This window comes from Bubalus bubalis, chromosome 14, assembly GCF_019923935.1.
Source record: "Bubalus bubalis isolate 160015118507 breed Murrah chromosome 14, NDDB_SH_1, whole genome shotgun sequence".
Classification (NCBI taxonomy): Eukaryota; Metazoa; Chordata; class Mammalia; order Artiodactyla; family Bovidae; genus Bubalus; species Bubalus bubalis.
Window position 1 is genome coordinate 62,345,014 of NC_059170.1, and position 21,750 is coordinate 62,366,763.

The 21,750-nt window shown below is 38.3% G+C and overlaps 1 protein-coding gene across 5 annotated transcripts in view; it reads right to left on the reverse strand.

The window, feature by feature from the left end:
- The window catches only part of PLXDC2 (plexin domain containing 2), a 427,345-nt gene that overhangs the window by 244,018 nt on the left and 161,577 nt on the right, over positions 1-21,750 (reverse strand). For 4 of the 5 annotated variants that reach the window (XM_025264436.3, XM_025264435.3, XM_044928172.2 and 1 more), the window contains exon 2: positions 4,763-4,974. In XM_025264436.3, the coding sequence (XP_025120221.3) occupies positions 4,763-4,974 (212 nt within the window). Of the gene's footprint in view, positions 1-4,762; positions 4,975-5,598; positions 5,705-21,750 lie in introns of those variants that run through there. The other variant, XM_045162714.1, reaches the window with a different exon arrangement.

Below are 21,750 nucleotides of genomic sequence, written 5' to 3' on the forward strand. Positions count from 1 at the left end.
CACTCTGAGTTGCTATAACTACATTGTTGACAAAACAGCAGACACCCTGCAGGAGTCAGAATGGCCTCTTGGAAGCACGATATGACTTTGGCTACTGGCACATCCTCTGTTGCCTGTTAAGGGGCTGACTTGGGGCATCCAGGGACCCCCAAAGTCACACACTAGCTAAGCGGATGGAGAAGGGTTTTAAAAATTGCTGGGACTCTCACATCCATAGAATCCCAATGGCCTATGCTTCAGATCTGAAGATTGCTCTCACCCTGAGGGAACAAAACAAAGCCTTGATACTATCTGCAGAACTGTGTCACATCTGCTTCATGAAGTTGAGTTCTCTTCCTAAATAATGAGTATTTCAGGGCACCGGAAAGAATGCTGCCTGGTTCTTTAAAACAATAAGCGTATTACCTAGATGATGGTAGGAACTAAAACTTCAGATGGAGAGAATATACAAATGGACAATGTCCACACCATGGATAAAAACAGAAGTCTGACCTCAACTTCTAGAGCAACTAGTCCAGGAGCCAAAATTCAATCCTGGAAGCAATTGGTCCAGAATGGGCAGGACTTTATTGACAACTGATGGTTTTTCTTTTTTTTGTTGTTACTCTGCCCAACCCTGGACCAACCATGGAAAGCCAAACATCCCCCAGATCAATCCCACAAGATACTTGGCTTCTGACTAGCGCACCTCTGGCTTCTCCAGGCCAACCACCTCCAGGCAGAGCATACCTGAAGCCTTCTTCTTTTTTTTAAACTGAGAAGCCTTCCTACTCTCCGGCCTTCTTTGAGTCTCTTCTGAAGGCCAGTGATGAAGGCTCACTCCCTTGCTGTAACAAACTGAACAAACAGCTCAGTTCTCATCCCAGCGGTTTTCGCTTATTTCCGTACGATTCATTTGTTTCTTTTTGTTATATCTAGTGCACTAACAAGATCATACTTTACCATCTGCAATGCAAAGGACCATGGAAACCTAGATGCTTTTGAACTGTGGTGCTGAAGAAGGCTCTTGAGAGTCCCTTGGACTGCAAGGAGATCAAACCAGTCAATCCTCAAGGAAATCAACCCTGAATATTCATTGGAAGGACTGATGCTGAAGTTGAAGTTCCAATACTTTGGCCACCTGATGTGAAGAGTCGACTCATTGGAAAAGACCCTGATACTGGGAAAGACTGAGGGCAGGAGGGTAAGAGGGCAGTAAGATGAGATGGTTGGATGGCATCACGGACTCAGTGGACATGAGTTTGAGCAGGTTCAGGGAGACAGTGAAGGATAAGGTGTGCTGCAGTCCATGGCATCACAAAGAGTCAGACATGACTTAGCAACTGAACGACAACAACAATGGGAACCCAAGCAATGCAACACCACCCTTGAGGCCTCTGGGCAAACCCAAAATCTGCCTGGAATGTGCCTTCAGCAGCCTTCCATACTCACCAAGCCCACCTGCAACAACCCTTTTCTTTCCACTTCATGGCTCCAATTATCATAGAGAATTACATGTAATAACAGAGTAACCAAAAAAGATGTCCTTTTCATTATAGGCGACTGGAATGCAAAGGTAGGAAGTCACATTTGCCTGGAGTAACAGGCAAATTTGGCCTTGGAATACAGAATGAAGCAGAGCAAAGGCTAACAGAGTTCTGCCAAGAGAACACACTAGTCATAGCAAACACCCTCTTCCAACAACACAGGAGAAGACTCTACACATGGACATCACCAGATGGTCAATACCAAAATCAGACTGATTATATCCTTTGCAGCCAAAGATGGAGAAGCTCTATACAGTCAGCAAAAACAAGACCGGGAGTGGACTGTGGCTCAGATCATGAACTCCTTATTGCCAAATTCAGACTTAAATTGAAGAAAGTGGGGAAAACCACTAGACCATTCAGGTATGACCTAAATCAAATCCCTTATGATTATACAGTGGAAGTGAGAAATAGATTTAAGGGCCTAGATCTGATAGATAGAGTGCCTGATGAACTATGGAATGAGGTTCGTGACATTGTACAAGGAGACAGGGAGCAGGACCATCCCCAAGAAAAAGAAATGCAAAAAAAGCAAAATGGCTGTCTGAGGAGGCCTTACAAATAGCTGTGAAAAGAAGAGAAGGGAAAAGCAAAGGAGAAAAGGAAAGATATACCCATTTGAATGCAGAGTTCCAAAGAATAGCAAGGAGAGATAAGAAAGCCTTCCTCAGAGATCAATGCAAAGAAATAGAGGGAAAAAAATAGAATGGGAAAGACTAGAGACCTCTTCAAGAAAATTAGATACCAAGGGAACATTTCATGCAAAGATGGGCTCAATAAAGGACAGAAATTGTATGGACCTAACAGAACCAGAAGATATTAAGAAGAGGTGGCAAGAATACACAGAAGAACTGTACAAAAAAGATCTTCATGACCCAGATAATCATGAAGGTGTGATCATTCACACTCACCTAGAGCTGGACATCCTGGAATGTGAAGTCAGGTGGGCCTTAGGAAGCATCACTACGAACAAAGCTAGTGGAGGTGATGGAATTCCAGTTGAGCTATTTCAAATTCTAAAAGATGAGGCTGTGAAAGTGCTGCACTCAATATGCCAGTAAATTTGGAAAACTCAGCAGTGGCCACAGAACTGGAAAAGTCAGTTTTCATTCCAGTCCCAAAGAAAGATAATGCCAAAGAATGCTCAAACTACCGCACAATTGCACTCATCTCACATGCTAGTAAAGTAATGCTCAAAATTCTCCAAGCCAGGCTTCAGCAATATATGAAGCGTGAACTTCCAGACGTTCAAGTGGGTTTTAGAAAAGGCAGAGGAACCAGAGATCAAATTGCCAACATCTGCTGGATCATCGAAGAAGCAAGACAGTTCTAGAAAAACATCTATTTCTGCTTTATTGACTATGCCCAAGCCTTTGACTGTGTGGATCATAATAAACTGTGGAAAATTCTGAAAGAGATGGGAATACCAGACTACCTGACCTGCCTCTTAAGAAAACTGTATGCAGGTTAGGAAGCAACAGTTAGAACTGGCATGGAACAACAGCCTGGTTCCAAATAGGAAAAGTAGTGTGTCAAGGCTTATATAGTCACCCTGCTTATTTAACTTATATGCAGAGTACATCATGAGAAACGCTGGGCTGGATGAAGCACAAGCTGGAATCAAGACTGCAGAGAGAAATATCAGTAACCTCAGATACACATTTGATACCACCCTTATGGCAGAAAGTGAAGAAGAACTAAAGAGCTTCTTGATGAAAGTGAAAGAAGAGAGTGAAAAAGTTGGCTTAAAGCTCAACATTCAGAAAACTAAGATCATGGCATCTGGTCCCATCACTTCATAGGAAATAGATGGGTAAACAGTGGAAACAGCAGCTGACTTTATTTTTCTGGGCTCCAAAATCACTGCAGATGGTGATTGCAGCCATGAAATTAACAGACACTTGCCCCTTGGAAGGAAAGTTATGACCAACCTAGACAGCATATTAAAAAGCAGAGACATCACTTTGCCAACAAAGGTCTGTCTAGTCAAGGCTATGGTGTTTCCAGTAGCCATGTATGGACGTGAGAGTTGGACTACAAAGAAAGCTGAGCACCGAAGAATTAATGAACTGTGGTGTTGGAGAAGACTCTTGAGAGTCCCCTGGACTGCAAGGAGATCCAACCAGTCCATCCTAAGGGAGATCGGTCCTGGGTATTCACTGGAGGCACTGATGTTGAAGCTGAAACTCCAATACTTTGGCCACCTGATGCGGAGAGCTGACTCACTTGAAAGGACCCTGATGCTGGGAAAGATTGAGGGCAGGAGGAGAAGGGGACAACAGAGGATGAGATGGTTGGATGGCATTACCAACACAATGGACATGGGTTTGGGTGAACTCTGGGAGTTGGTGATGGACAGGAAGGGCTGGCGTGCTGCGATTCATGGGGTCACCAAGAGTCGGACATGACTGAGCGACTGAACTGAACTGAACAGAGTAACCAACCATCCTAGCTTTCCCAGAACTTCCCCATTTTAAGCACTGAAAGTCCTACATCCCAGGAACCCCCTCAGTCCCAGGTAAACTGGGACAGATGGTTGGTTACCATATGAGACTCCATGCCTGTCATCCTGACAGTCAGCCTTTGCATGTGTAATTCATTCTGCCAGCAATCTTCTTTTACTATTAACAGATTATCAGCCTGCTGAGCTCCTCTCAATCAGTTGAGCCTGAGCTTAAATGCCCAGTCCTAAGCCTCTTGGCCAGCAGTCCATCCCCCAATTGCTAGCAGGTGATACCCCTCCTCCACGCCACACTGGCCTGTACATACTTCTGTGCATATCACGTGGCTATGGCAGCTAGACTTTCTGACCCTCTGACATACTGATCTCCCAGCAGGGAGGAGCTTTATTCTCTCCCTTTACTGTCATCACCACACCAAGCCCCTGTTTGTCTGTTTTTTGAGTAAGTGAATCTGTGGATGATTAAATAGCTTAGCTATTTATTTATTCATATTAATTAATTAATTATATTAATTTATTTATAATGAGTAATAATAATTACTTATCATTGAGTTCCTGAATATCAGCAAATTGTATAACACATAACTATTGTTATATATTATGATTATTGTTGTTACCATCATTAATCAATTATTAATTAATGAATTAAACTGATCCCTGCAACAAGGTCCAAAAGTTCTAAATTGAGCCAAAGAGACAGCATAATGTGGAATTTGGGTGCCTTCCAAGAAGCCTACTCATTAATCCATCTCAATCACCCAGATTATTGACCCACCTCAATCTGGGTGGTGTTGTCCTGCCCATCGTCCAGGATCAGGTCTGTGAAGCCTCTGGGCTCCGGGGAGTCTTGACCCAGGCTGGCTCGGTTCGAGTCTACGGCCTTGATAGAATCTAAGTTCCTTTTCCACCTGTGGCTGAATGCATGTGCGTCCACCTCCACCTCTTCTTCTGTCTGTGGGAAGGCTTGAGCAACCTGATACTGCCCATCTGTTTGAAAAAATAAAATAAAATAATGAGTTACCACCTGTCAGACATCGTTCGCATGCTTTCTCATAGAGAAGAAAAATACCCTGCCACTCATGAAAAGAGGAAACTAACTCAGAACAGTGAAACTTGTTTAACTGTAATATTTTGAGTTTGGTATGAACAACTCTGAGTAGAAGGCAATTTCAGGACATGCCATAAGTCATGACAATGCTTAATGAGCAGATCCAACAGAGTCCCTAAAACAGATGTGCTGCCCTAAAGCAATGCATTTTTATGCCCTTCCTTCCCCGCCCTCCACACACACACTTCATAAACATTCTCTAGTTGTTCTGAGAAAACAAGCTGCAAAACAAACAAAGGAATGGAACCAAGTGACTCCCTGCACATTTGAAAATACAAATCTGACATCATTAACTTGCAAGTTTATATTTTTTCACATAAGTTATGCTGGGCAGCAGAGAGATAACAGAGCATTTGAACAGGTTAAAAAATATATGGAATGATCTCTACGTCAATGTGATAACCTGCCTTGCAGCTCACAAGTCAGACTTGGTTCACTGCCGAATTCATTTAATAAGCAACGGGAGGCATCACAAATGCTTTGTTCATTTGGGCTGTTCTCACCTTGGAATCTTGTCAGAGTGGTTAAGGATGACAGTGATAGGCACTTAGAGAAACGCAAGGAGATCAAATCACAGAGGTATTTTAAAGCCATCTGCGGGGACTGGCTTTGCTGACCAGCTCATGCCGCTTCTACAGGGGGGAAAATTAGATTTCATCATTACTCCTCGTCTTTCACTTCAGTGGGTCAGCAGGGGAAGGTGTTCCACAAGTGTGGGAAATTCAGCGTCTGACCAAGAACAGTTTTCCTCTAGGCAACGATTACCAAAAGATATGAATTGACAGCCTTTATAACCGGCAGGACATGGGTTCAAAAGGGCTAAGAGTATGGTGATTAAATCACAGCTGTGATGTTGCTATCAATACAAGAAGATTCCAAGAAACCAAAATGTATTTAATGAAACTTATACTTGGGCCACCTGATGCAAAGAGCCGACTCATTGGAAAAGACCCTGATACTGGGAAAGATTGAAGGCAAGAGGAGAAGGGGAAGACAGAGGATGAAATGGTTAGATAGCATCATGGACTCAAAGGACATGAATCTAACCAAATTCCGGGAGACAGTGAAGAACAGGGGAGCCTGGTGTGCTGCAGTCCATGGGGTTGCAAAGAGTCGGACATGACTTAGCAACTGAACAAAAATAACAACAACAAATAATACCATTAAATCCATTACTTTGAACTCTAATAACCAAGTCAAAGCTACCACTACTAGTCACATGCAAATGTCTAAAACATCTCCCTTTGAAGTCATGAAGGTGCTAATCATTTCTTCTTAAGGGGATATCCTTTGATTTCACTGTGAATTTAAAAGATCTGCCATTGTTTAATGCCTTAGTAGAGACAGCCTAGAGCAAAACACTACCATAGTGTAGGCCATCTAGACCTTTCCATGGGCTTGGAGAATATTAGAGTGTAAAAGAATCATGGAAATGGAAACGACCAAACATTCCATAGAGAGGTAACTGAGAGCCAGACAATGCCGCACTGTGTTCAATTCACAGAACTGTTAAAAGGCTAAAGGAAAAACTCAGGTACATGGAGGGTTGATTGCAGGGCCTCCCACCTGCCATGCAGTAAATTTCAGCAAGTATGTCTAAAGAGGATTTTACAGAAAATGTTTCTTTTTTAAGGTGTTATACCCACTGGCCATTGAATAGTGCTCAATAAATGTTTGTTGACTGACTGACTGAATAATAAATTGTAGACAAAGATGATGAGAGCAGGCAGAATTAGGTAAGAGAAGAAATGCAAGGATTCTGGAGAACTGGGGTGGAATTCTTTCTGTTAGGTTTGCTGAATAGGGGATGTTGAAAATTTTACAAAACTCTCTGTGCTTTTGTTACCCTTTATTTCAAATGGGAATGAAAATATCTCACCTGCAAAAGCAGACTGCTTTTCTTGAGTAGGTGTCAGGCTCTAAGACTTATGATTCTAGGTAAAGCTACATAAAGCAATTTGATTTTATTTCTTTAGATGTCCTGCCTCATTACTAAAAATCTATGATGTAGCTTACAACAAAAGTACACAGTAAAGTTTTATAACAACCAGGTAAGGCCTCATAGCACAACACTTAGACTAAACTTTAGAGCTATGCATTCACTTTGCCCTAGGGGTGGTGGCAATCTGAATATAATTATGTAGGAACAACTGAAAACCTATAGTATCCTTATTATAACATCAGTCTAGATAAGAAAGATAGCAAATATAATGCAGTCAATGGGTCAAACAGTCCTAGATATAAGTGTTTTTGTTTTTTTAACATCACAGAAAGGGAAAGGCTCCAGCCAGAGGTTTGTCAGTTCTTTATAATGTAAATCAGAAAAATGTACCTAAATCTTCAAAGTAGTAGTCTTCATTAAACTCTTCAAACCAGAAATTCAACCCCACTGTAGGTTTCTTTAAAATAGATGTTATCATTGGATATTCACTGCCCAACTTTAACTTCACCAGTATCCTTTTAGATTTTTATAACACAGGACAAAATACAGTGCTTTTCATGAAACTTAGGTCAGAAACATCACGCTAGCCCCTGTGGTCCTGGCACAAGGCATGTCGTAGATGAAATAATGAACAATGAAGGAGCTGTCTGCATAGGAATTCCCCTTTCTCCTTTTCTCCCTTTCTGCCTTCTTACCCTAGAGAACAAATAAAAAGAGCTTCAAAACATAGGGAGGATAAAGTCCATGTTCCCCACTATTAAATTAATTAGGCAAGGAGGCCAGCAGACTGAGGAGTCTTTGATGGCTTTAGCAGCCTATGTAAGCAAACCTAAAGCTGAGCCTGTAGGTGCCCCAAGTCTGAGAAATCAAAACCTAAGGACAACAGTCACAAACTCCCTACTAGACTTTTCTGAATCAGGCAGACATTTAAGCTACAGCCAATGAAATAATTTCCCTGTTTTCTTATGCCTTTTCTCCATAAAATCTCTCCCCTAGTTGGGGTCCTTGGAGTGTTCCTAACCACTTTTGGTATGCCGCTACCCTGTTGAAACTGATTTTTGTTCAGGTAGGCTCTTAAAATGTTTAGTACGCCTCAGTTAATCTTTTAACACCACTTAAGCTGAAATTTGGAAAGTCTGACGAATGTGTCAAACTCTTGTTTCAGTGATGAACATTCCACCTCATCCTTTAGCTAGATTACTGGGGAAGGTGAATTTAACAGAGAGATAGGCCTTCCACATAAAACAGGCATAAATGCTTCCTCTGGAATTTATTAGGTTGGCCAAAAAAAGTTCATTAGGGTTTTCCTGTACCATCTTATGAAAAACCTACACAAACTTTTTGGCCAATCCCATATAAGGGTAAGTCCCCAGGCCCATATAAAGTGTTTGTTTTTTACTTTTTAGTGGTGTTACATGCTTTTTTTTTTTTCTTGCTTTCTTTACTGTTGTATTAACACCTATTACAGCTGTTGATTAGTTTGCTTCCAAGACGGACATGCTTGCTCCTCCTAGAATTTACCACCTTGAACTCTGTAAACCAACCGCTCAATCACTTGCTGGTTGACTGTGAAGAGTAAACAAAGGCTAAGGAAGGACCTAGGGGGCTTCCCTGGTAGCTCAGCTCATAAAGAATCCACCTGCAACAAGGACGACCTGGGTTCAATCCCTGGGTTGGGAATATCCCCTCGAGATATGGAACGGCTGCCCACTCCAGTACTCTTACCTGGAGCATTCCATGGACAGAGGAGCCTGGTGGGCTACAGTCCATGGGGTCACAAAGAGTCGGACATGACTGAGTGACTTTCACTTTCAAGAAAGGACGTAAGGGCTTTCCAATGACAAAATTTGTGAGTGTTGGAGCCTAGACTCTGAATTTTCCTTGGGGTTGTTGCTTTACATGTAAGTCTTCTTCTCTGCTTAGATTATGGATAAGCAAAACTACCCAATCACGCATAGAGGAAACATTCTCTCTATGACTCAGTAGTACATGGTTCAAGACGAAAGTTTGACATTGGCTTCGATTTTGACCCCTTTTCAGAATGATTTTTAGAGGAGATCAAACAAGTCAAAAATGGATGTTTTCCAGAAATAAAGATGGAGAAAAACTGGCAAAGCCACAGTCTGGTTATCTACATTATAAATTATTCCTATTCACTTCATGGGCTTTCCAACTCATAAAAATATTTCAAATAATTCTTTAAATCACCACCAAAACAGATCATTCTGAAGCAAGAGGAAAGGATATATGTAAAATAATCTTTCCCTTCCCAGCTGTAGTGAAAATGAAAGCAACAGGAGGGATCATTCAATAGTCTGGTTGAACAGATTGTTTGCTTTCTGTCTGCTGTATGTTAATTAAACCACTGATGGAAAACCTTCCAAGATAATTTCTGCGAACACACTTTGCTATAGTTGTTAATCACATAGTTCATGGAAATATTAAATATATCTAAGGACTCCCGTTTGGATATAAGGAGAGAAAGCTAAAAGACTCATTTTTGTACATTTAATACATAAATTGACCTTAACACATTCTTGAGATATTTTATTCGGTAAAAATTGCAGATAAAGTATTATTGAAAAAGGTTCTTCACTACCTTTCAAATAGATCATCATTATGAAACCCAATAATGTCTAGTTAATCTGAGAGCAAAATAAGAAACTCATGTACCCCTTCATATTATTCTTTGCAAAACTTGCAAGTTTCTTTTATGCTATCATCTACTATAAAATAAAATCATTTAAAATAAAAACAAAAGGGAAGAAAACTGTTCTGGGTTAGCTATGTGTATATTTGCATCTCATCCTAATGATTTTATTTAAATACCTTACATTCAGTTAATAGTTGAATGCATTTTTAACTGCATTTCTTTTTTTTATTATAACCCCAGCATGATTTTTTTTCTATTGTTTATTTACTTTTAATTGGAGTATAATTGCTTTACAATGTTGTGTTAGTTTTAGCTGTACTATATTTCTTGAGTCTTACATACAATCATATACACAATATATGTCAAATGAGCAAGGAGTAACTACATAAATTGACATGTATTTTGTGTAGTGAGGACCCACCATGACTGTACCTTTTGGACACACACTTTGGTTTGCACTTCACAAATGAACGAAATCACCCTTGTAGATCCTGTGCAAAGACTACAATTTTTCACTACAAATAGATTTACTGGCTTGATTCATCCAAGAATAGGCAAATTATTCAGCTGAGGTAGACTGCTGTATGCTTTCACATACATAAATTTCACCTCAATTTATGGAAGTGAAGGGGAAATTCCATACAAATGGTTATATTACTGGTTCTGTCCAATGACGAGCTGGTTATGTAGTGGACTTGGAGGTTTTGCCTGATAGCATTACAGAGAAGATAGCTACAGAAGAGAAAGCACACAGAATGTTTTGTTGAGAGGCAGTAGAGGGTTTGAGTGGGACCTGAACATTATTTTCTTGTTAAGCTTCACACATGTTTCTTCATGTCTCCCAGTTGAGGACCACTGCTCCATGCTCTTGTCTCACCACAGGTGCCTAAGGTCACGTCTTCATCATCTCTTGCCTCCTGCCTGGTCTTACTTTCTTCAAACTCTTCCTTCTCCAATATTTTCTCCATCTGCTGTCAGAGATAGCCTTCAAATTTATTCATTTCTCTCTTTTTATTAAAACCTCTAAGGCTCCTTACCACCCAACAAAATGATAAAGCTCTTCATGCTCTTGTTCTAACCACTCTTCCCTGACTCTGCCTCCCTCATCAGCTCTATGCTCCCACCACACAGAATCTCTCAATAACCTCTTTACCTGCAACAAATACCTTTGCATGGGGGGAAAGTCCTTCCTCATTCCAGGCTTTGGGAAATCTCACAGCTCCTTCAACATCTAGTTCAAATATTGTCTTGGTAAATGGAGCATCCCTTGACTCCTCCAAGCAGAGCTGATTAAGTTTTCTTCTGTAGTCCAATGCCTCTTCTCATCTGATTCTTTAATCATTCTTCCACCTATGCCCACTTCAATGTGAGACTGTGCAGAAAAGAGTTGAGACAGCAGGTCTGAGACTGCCATCCTTAGTAATCTTGTTTGTAAGGTTGGCCCGGGGCTGGCACCTGGGAACTGAGATTCGCAGGTGGTGGGGGGGGGTCCCCACCTTTCCCTAACAGATAAGAGGGTCTTACTGTGGCTAAACTGCCTGGGCAAACAATATTGCTTATGCTGACCACCTGTCTTCCTTCCAGGAGTGTGGAATTTAGGTACATGGCAGACAGAAAGTGGTTATGTGAACGGTTCCCAGTACAAATCCTTGGGCACTGAGTTTCTTGTAAACTTCCCTGGCTGACCATATTTCAACAGTTGTTATCACAACTGGTTGCTGGAGGAAGTAAATGCTTCCACTGTGCTCCCACTGGAGAGGCTCTTGGAAACCTGCCCTGCTTTTCCCAGACATCACCCCGAGCGCCTTTCCCCTCTGTGGATTTTGCTCTGTAGCCTTTTGCTGTAACAAAGCACAACTGAGTCTTGTGAGTCCTCCTATCACGTCACCAAAGTTGACAGTGGCCTTGAAGTCTCCCGACACAGAGATGTTTCAGAACAGGACTTCGATCTTATTTATACTTTTTGTCCCATCGGTACAAACAAGGACATTGACATATGATAAATACCCAAAGTTTTTTCTTTTTGAAAAGCAAATGAGTGAATGAGTAAGCGAATAGTTGGCCAGGCTGCTGCTCATCTGAGACAGTGTCTTAAAGGATTATGTATGTGATCCGTTGTCCAACTTCTTAAGACTTTAATTATGTCTCTTGCTCAGTCAGATGAAACGGCGGAAGGAGAAAATTATGGGAAAACAAAGCTATAGCAGCTTCTCCTTATCAGATATGAGTTTGACTCAACAAACGCTCGCTGGCCAGTTGGGTGATGTTCAGCAGCACTCGTGGTTGCAGTTCTTCCTGGTTCATGAACTCAGTAAGAAATAGAATACAAGTCTTTGAAGAACGTGGGCATGGTCCAGTGATGTTAAAAAGGTATGAAGTACTTGAAACAAGGACATTTAAAATAAAATGTGGAAAATAAATGGACACTACTCTACAAGTCTGAAGCATGAGTGCAGTCTCTGAGGCACAGAGTAGAAGAACCACAAAGGCCTAAGACAAGATTAAGTGTCCAGCATACCCCCACTCTCCACTCTTCCCCTTCTCTGACTTCTGAGTCATCATAGGGTTTTTGGTTGCTCTGCAGTATTTTTCCAGAGAAGAACATTAGATGGTTCAAGAAAAAACACACAGGAAATAAAAGAGAGTGGGAAAATAGAACCAAATAGTCCAAAGTATGTACAGAAAAAATTTACACATTAAAAATTTAATAGTTTTCTAACTTTACTATTAAATAAGATAATAAGCAGACATCTTAATCTTATATATAAAATGGTTAATTATCCTATGGAAAACATGATTAGCTTTATGAGCAAAGGTTAATAATATTTAAGACAATGTTAAGGTATTGGTCCATATTTACTAAAATCTTAAAAATAAAGAGAAAACAAAACTGTGTTAACAGTTATAGAGGTGATCTATGTACTGTTTCTAATAATGGGTTAATAAAATAATATTAGTAATAATAACTGATCTTCATTTAGGATTGGCTGGATGTAATGCACTGTTCTAAATATTTGCATATGTTAATATATTTGGCATGTACTATTTGGCATTTCCTATTTCACATATGAGGAAACATGTATATGACAGGGTGAGTGATACACTAGGAAAATAACCAGAACTGGACCCACAGGCTTGGTATTAACTGTCATCTAATCTACTTCAGACCCTACTCCAGTACTCTTGCCTGGAAAATCCCATGGATGGAAGAGCCTGGTAGGCTGCAGTCCATGGGGTCGCTAAGAGTCGGACACGACTGAGCTACTTCACTTTCCCTTTTCACTTTCATGCATTGGAGAAGGAAATGGCACCCCACTCCAGTGTTCTTGCCTGGAGAATCCCAGGGACGGGGAAGCCTAGTGGGCTGCCGTCTATGGGGTCGCACAGAGTCAGACATGACTGAAGCAACTTAGCAGCGGCAATCCACTTCAGATGAATCTTCGAGGGGTAGAATTAGACATCTGTCAGAAAGTCTAATGATGTGACACAAAGAAAGCACCCTGATGCTGGGAAAGATTGAAGGTAAAAGGAGAAGAGGGTGGCAGAGGATGAGATGGTTGGATAGCATCACCGACTCAATGAACATGAACTTGGCAAACTCTGGAAGACAGTGAGGTACAGGGAGACTTGGCATGCTGCAGTCCATAGGGTCACAAACAGTCAGAATGACTTAGTGACTGAGCAACAACAATACAACACAAAGAATCTAAAAGAAAAAATAAATCAGACAAAATACACTATTTGAAATGGCAAAAATATGTAAACAATCCAACAGTGAAAGCAAATAAAGTATATAATATTTCATTTTCATCAAGTTGACTCTGCCAATGGGAAGAAATGAAACAATGTTGATGTAAAAACAGCAGAAAATAAGAGCACTTTAATACCGATTATATTTTTTAATGTCTTGAAAAGTTTGGAAGTACTTTAAAACAGATAATTAATCTTGTTAACTGAGTATTTTCTATTAAAACTCCCTAGTAGAAATTTAAAAGAAAAACTGAATTCCTTCAAGTAGACTTTAGCACTTATTTTACCATGATGATAGCCTCCTATTTTATTATAACAAAGATGACTGTCAGAGAACTCATGCTATCCACTGATTTTTTTCTCAATAAATCTGTCAGATTTGGAGGATAAACTCATTTCCACATTAGCCATAGCCTACAAATAACCTATGGATAGTGAAACAGCATGTAATTAAATCTAAGGGTCTATCTTTTAATAAGGTTTTAGGCTTTTCTGTAGAAAACGCAGCATCGTAAAGCCAGAAAGCACATGGAATTTTTAGGTCACATGACCCTGCTGCTGCTGCTGCTAAGTCACTTCAGTCATGTCCGACTCTGTGGGACCCCATAGACGGCAGCCCACTAGGCTTCCCCGTCCCTGGGATTCTCCAGGCAAGAACACTGGAGTGGGTTGCCATTTCCTTCTCCAATGCATGAAAGTGAAAAAATAAAGTGAAGTCCTCAGTCGTGTCTGACTCTTAGCGACTCCATGGACTGCAGCCCACCAGGCCCCTCGTCCATGGGATTTTCGAGGCAAGAGTACTGGAGCCATGTGTAAAATAAGAAGGGGCAGATTTATAGCTTTTACAGTTTCTCCTAGCTTATAAAATTCTATCATCTATTTACTTTGGTCACCTGATGCAAAGAGTTGACTCATTGGAAAAGACTCTTATGCTGGGAGGGATTGGGGGCAGGAGGAGAAGGGGACGTCAGAGGATGAGATGGCTGGATGGCATCACCGACTCGATGGACATGAGTTTGTGCGAACTCCGGGAGCTGGTGATGGACAGGGAGGCCTGGAGTGCTGCAATTCATGGGGTCGCAAAGAGTTGGACATGACTGAGCAACTTCACTTTATTTTTTCACTTTCATGTATTAGAGAAGGAAATGGCAGGATTAATATCTCATTTAAATATCTCAAATTTAAATATAAATTTAAATAGCAAAATATCTCATTAACATACTTGAGGCTATTTGGAATCATATATTAAATATTCTATACATTTGTTTTCAGGTTAACTACTTGTGAGAATCCATGTATTATAAAACTTCTGAGTCTCCACAGCACAATAAAAAAGTGAAACTATTTGATGAAATACCTCAATATTTCTCTTTATTATTGGCCAATTTGCAACTACTCTTATTTCTTGTATTCAGACCGATTTAAAAACAAAAGGTAGACTCAATGTATGAAAAGTATGACTCCGCCAGCCAATGGAGATGGAAATTTCTGAAAACAAGGACCAGTCATGGCCAATAGACTCTAAGGAAAGTTTAGTCTCCTGAGCCAAAATCAGGGCAGATAGAATCAATTGTTATAATGGTGCCCCATGTCAAAGATGGGGCTTCCCTGGTGGCTCAGAGGTTAAAGTGTCTGCCTGCAATGCGAGAGACCTGGGTTCGATCCCTGGGTCGGGAAGATCCCCTGGAGAAGGAAATGGCAACCCACTCCAGTATTCTTGCCTGGAGAATCCCATCGGCGGAGGAGCCTGGTGGGTACAGTCCACGGGATCGTAAAGAGTCGGACATGACTGAGCATCTTCACTTTCATCTCAAAGATAACACCCAGATGCCTATGACCCAAATCACTAAGGGCCTTCCATTAAGTTATGGCTGCCAGATGTCTGATAGACTCAGTTTCACAGCATGTTGTCATCAGCCCATATTCAGTTTGTGAGGTCAGATGCATAAAGGAGGGCTTCCCAGGTTGCGCTACTGGTAAAGAAGCCACCTGCCAATGCAGGAGATGTAAGAGACATGGGTTCCATCCCTGAGCCAGGAAAGTCCCTTGGTGGAGGGCATGGCAACCCACTCCACTATTCTTGCCTGGAGAATTCCATGGAAGAGGAGCCTAGCAGGCTCCATAGGGTCACAAAGAATCAGTTGGATACAACTGAAGTGACTTAGCACATATGCATCCATAAAGAAGCCCAGACTGACTTAGCCAATGACCACAGATGACAGACAATTCATGTATTAAATGTATTAATATTTCTATCAGATTATGTTTTTGTAACTTTGATTTGAAAGTGAAGTCACTCAGTCATGTTCGACTCTTTGTGACCACATGGACTGTAGCCTACCAGGCTCCTCCACCCATGGGATTTTCCAGGCAAGAGTACTGGAGTGGGTTGCCATTTCCTTCTCCAGGGAATCTTCCTGACTCAGGGATTGAACCCAGGTCTCCCGCATTGCAGGTAGACACTTTACCATCTGAGCCACCAGGGAAGCCCAATATAAATCATACCATTATCAAAATATCCCCATATTTCTGCAAATTAACATATTAACTGCACCCCACTCTCTACTTACCCCCAAAATAATGAGCAATGCCTTTCACATAATCCAACAACTAAGGAATTAAAGACCTGGTTTGGCAAGGTCAAGGCTCAGCCCTATAGCCTGTTCTGTTCCCATTATTACTAAACAGATAATATTAGTTGTTAGTGTTGAATATCATTCTTGGATAAAGATGAAAAGTACAATCACAAACTCTGGAATTTTTGACTTTCTACTGTTGTCAGAGTTGATAATATAGGCTCAAAAAATATGCTTAGGATGCTCAAATTTGAGCATCAAACACACACACAAAGACATTAAAAAAACATTAAGTATAAAATTAAAACAATCCCATTTCAGTTTTATATAAATTTTAAAGGCCAGCAGGAAAAACATCAATAACACATATTAAGATTAATACTATGTATATCTATTCAATTTTTTGATCTATAAAATTTCAATCATGTATATTTTCCTTAATATACACAAGTATATCCTATCTAACAAATTTTTTAAAAAGACTAGTCCTCAAATTTAAAAAATAGGCAAATTCCATAAATAGGTAATTCACAGCAAAGAAATAGAAATACTACCAAATATGTTAGAATATTTAAAATTTTAAGAAGTCAGAGAAATACAATAAACTGTAATTTTTTATATCCTACACTCACAAAGATTTATTGTAAAATTGTACTTGTCAGTATGTGATAAGGTTGTTTTATGAAAATAGTATAGTACTCTCTAACATTGGTAGGCAGATTCCAATTTTAATCAGAATTTCATATGTGCATATTTTCCATCTGTAGTAAAAAGCTTCTAGGATTTGATGCTGTGAAAATCTTAGATGTGCAAAATGATTTATGAATAAGAATAAAAAAATGCAATAGTATTATTTGAATTGGTTAAAAGGAAAACCATACATATGCACACAAAATTAAAAAGAGAAATACATTATAGTATTACTAGTGATTTTTTTCTGTTATGCAAGTTGTAAGCAGTCAATTTTATTTGTTTTGTTCTTTTGACATATCTTTATTTTGTACATTTTCTACAATGTGTTACTTCTATAGCAAGGGAAAACATTCCTAGGTCTCTACCTTTTGAAAGTCAAGTTCAAATATTCTGACTTGGTGAAGCCTTCCTTCATCACCAATAGAAGATTTTCCTAGGCAGAGTATTTTAATGTGATCTCATAGAACTTTAATCAAACCCATTTCTGTGTTCTTCTCATGAAAGTGTAATTATTGATTAAATGCCATTCCTTCACAAACTACCATGAACTTATCCATGGGAGGTGTCATGTCTTTATTCATCTTTGTGCTTTTTTTTGTTATTATAATAGATGTTCACTAAAACTGCCCAGGCTATTTCCTTGCGATATGTCCTGATACACTTGGGGTGGCGACCAGGCATTTTCTATCATAGCAGCTCTTGCTTAAGGCACTCTCATTTCTCTGCCTAAAATTCTTAGCCTTGTATACTTATATTTCTGGGGGTTATTTCTTGAGAAAATTAGATGTAGCTCTATCAATTTCTGTGCAATTTCCTATATTTTATCATCTTTTTCTATATGTGTTTCATCAAGTAAAATATTAGTGTTACAACATTCTATCTGTAGCATCGTTTAAAATGTTCAGAGAGATTAATACAGCAAGACCAAGTGATTTTCCCCCAAGTTATTCTACTTCTCACATTTAATTCATATATTTAATGCAATATATTTACACATGACCTGAGAACCACAAAGCAATGGGCAAAACTATTCAGCTTTGATATCTCCAAATAACTTTACAAAAAGTTCTTTAAAAGAAATCACAGGAAAGATTTATGCTTCTGAATATCAAAGGCATTGTTAGGCAAGGATTCATAAATAATATATTAGTTACAGTAGGAAGCATATAATTCTTTAAACAAAACTGACACTTTGCTATCTATATTTAAATAAGAAATACTTTATATACAAAGATGTATTCATTTCATTAAAACTTCTTGAGTATTTATTAGCTGAAAACTTCCATGATTCATCTCCTTGCCTAATTCCCCTTAAGACAACTCAAGATAGTATTGGGGTGAAATATCTTGACACAGAAAAAATATTTCTTTATGTAGACCTATGATTTTCAGTTTAAAAAAATCATATTCCAAATAGCCTCTTTGGTAAGGATAGAAATACTTCAAGTAAAAAACTGGGACAATAATGAGGAATAGAACTGGGAATAAGAGGAATAATGCAAATTTAGTGAAGAAATTTTGATGTTTTTACAAACTGTATCATATTTATAATACTATATTTTTACTCCATTGAATTCACTGCATTTTTCCCTTTTTTTTTGAAAAGAGAAATACTTAAATTTGAATATCAACTACTATTCAAATAGCAGTTTTAAAATACAGTTCCAAGAATTTCTAAAATGCTATGAATATCTGAATTCTGTAGCTACTTTCTTAAATAACATTGCCTAATTAAACTACTTGATTGCATACATTTATGCTGATTACACAATTTAACTCACATTGTAAATAAACCACAATCAACAAAATTACATTAAAAAAGAAATTAAGACAGTAAAACTGTACTAAAGTTAGATTTCAATTTCTCTGATATATTCCTGAAATAGTCAAACCACCAGGTAAGAATTAAGCCACCAAAGTGAGATAGAAATCCAAAGCAACATTTTAACCATGTATAGATCAGGAGAACGCTGAAACTTTTAGAATCTATTGCTTCATTCTTCCTTTATCCTTGAATTATTTTTTATAAACATTTTTTTGACTCATACAAACAAATTCCAGATAAACTGGAGTAGTCTCCATTTTTAAGTACTTATTAAAGTAAGCACTTTAAGTACTTATTAAAGTAAGTACTTTAAGTACTTATTAAAGTAAGTACTTAAGTACTTATTAAAATACATTATAAAGTATCTAATTAGTCATCAATTGTTGAATTTTTAAGTTGATTGTAGACGTTAACTTTTGTGAGCAGCCTTAATTCTTTTTCAGGAACAATTTATGAAGGAGGAATCTGCACTCTATTGTATTTAAACTCCATCAGTCTACAAAATAACCAGAAGGACATGAAGCCAGATATCCCATATTTTCATCAATCACTTTATGGTATCTTAAAACATTTATTTTTGCTTATTTGTTCAATGAAAAAACAGAATCTTACCAGTTTAATTTAACAATTTTACAATTTAACAATTAAAAAATTTAACAATTTTTGATTGTTAGTGAGTCAACATTTTTTAATGCTATTCCCTTGTTTCTTTTTGCTATCCTATTCAAGCCTTTTTGTGAGATAAGTAACTCATTTTTTAAATTTAAGAGATTGGTCAGCTTAGTAAAAACTCTATAAAATTTTTTCAGAAAATCATTCATTATATAAATCTGTCTCAGACAAAGTTATTGAAATCATGATATATTTTCCTAATATATGAGACTATTATGTTGTTTAAGTGCCTTTGCATGGTTATGACATAAAGGGAAGATACAGAGATATATTTTCATATAAAGCTCAACAAACATGGTTTATATATTATGTATACATATATATGTGTGTGTGTGTATATATATATATATATTATTCATCCATGAAAAGGAATAGAAATCTTATGTATAATACAACTTGGATAAACCTTGAAGAGTGTGCAAGCTGAAATAAACTAGACACGAAGGACAAATGTAATTCCATTTATCTGAAGAAGTTAAAACATTAGAGATAGAGAGTAGAGGTTACCAGATACTTCAAAGGCAAAATAATGAGGAATTATTGCTTAATGAGTACAATCTGTGATGAAGAAAATGTTCTGGTGATTGATAGTAGGGATGGCTGCAACACATGATGAGTGTAGTTAATACCACTGAATTGCATAATTAAAAATTATTAAAATGGTAAATTTTCTGCTATGTGTATTTACCACATAAAAAAATGAACCCCCACCAAAGAGGCCCATTCTATAGTCTTATTATTTAAGCAATTATTGAATATTTGATGAATGAATAGAATTCATGAAAAATAGTAGGAAATCATTGGTTATAATTCTGGGAGGGTCCAAACTCTTATAAAATATTGGAATGTCCTCCTTTTTTCTGAAAGCTATCTCCCCATCTGGTATTTTCCAGTTTTGAGTTTCCCTAGATATCAGGTAGACTTCCAAAGACTTTCAAAAACACTGAATCTTCAAGGCCCCAACAAATAAGTGCAGTCTCATACAACAAACAACCCCAAGAGCAGATATACAAATGGTGAGTCTGGTTCCAAATCAAGGACAAAAACACTAAACTCATTCATCATTTAAAAAGTGCCACAGGAAGAAAAAGTGCAATTATTTGGGGGAAAGATTCCAAATTTTAAACAAGATAGAGTAGGGGTAAAGTAATAGAATATAAGTGAAAGTTATAATGCTGAACTCGTCCATTTTGTTAACAAAAATTTTAAACAAATAAAAAATTAAAAAAACAAACAGCATAAAAAGCTAGAAAGTCAACCTAGGGTAAAGAAGGATGGCAGGTATACACTAATATTTAAATTTTAATCAATTTAAACCCAGATATCTTTTCACAACACCCTAGACACCAAAAGGAAGAAATTAAGGTAGTAAGGAGTGTAAGCTAAAGTATTGAAATGGGTATAAAAACAAGTCATGGGGGAGGTGGGATACACGTTACATCAAAGAGCCAGACAAGCCTTTTGATTAATCTAGGAAAAGGAAAAAAGGAAAGAAAAAGAGGTTTTAATTGAAGTATTTAGAAGAAAAATGACCAAGTGACAAAAGAACACATGTATACCTGTGGCGGATTCATTTTGATATTTGGCAAAACTAATACAATTATGTAAAGTTTAAAAAATAAAATAAAATTTTAAAAAAATGACAAAAATTTACAAATTATTTATGTAAAAAGAATTTGGGGAGTTGATTAGAGTAGAGAGAATTCTTTTGGAGTTAGCAGCTAGGCTGTCATATGGTTACTCTACGCAGGTGTGACCTGCTGTGGTTTGCTCTGTGTCTGGATCTGGGTCCATTGTTCTACGTTCTCCAGACAAAAGGAATGCACCTTGGTTGTCCTTTTACACCATACTGAAACCTGGGTAACGGTTGTACTCCATTTATAGCTTAATTCATTTAACTTAAGAATGGCCATGCTAAGTTGTTTCGGTCTTATTCAACTCTTTGCAACCCTATGGATTGCAACCCTCCAGGCTGCTCTGTATATGTGATTCTCCAGGCAAGAACACTGGAGAGGATAGCCATTCCCTTCTCCAGGGGATCTTCCCGACCCAGGGTTCAAACTGGCATCTCTTATGTCTAACCTGCATTGGCAGACAGGTTCTTTACCACTAGTGCCACCTGGGAAGCCCTAAGAATGGCCGTACTTGAAAAAAGAACACTGGGAAAGAGAGATATCAATAAATTAAACATATATGTACATTTCCACCCCTAACCAATTCACACTTCAAAAACTGGTGATAACTGGCCATGAACATTTCCAGTGTTCATACACAGAAATCACAATTTGAACTGAACTCCAGTCCTACTCCAACATAAGCCTCTTCATCTCTTGTAGAATAAATTAACACACATTAATATGTTTTTATTTCTACATAGATAATTTTCTTTCACATTTCCCCAGAGGAAAACGCAAAATGCTCTGAGGCAAATTTTCAAATGTATTGCTTATAAAGAATGGCATGTGAATAAAGAGAAGAAAACATGTCAGCTTGTTCTTGCTTTAACTTTATGTAATGTCTCACAACACACTGCTCTAGAGTGAA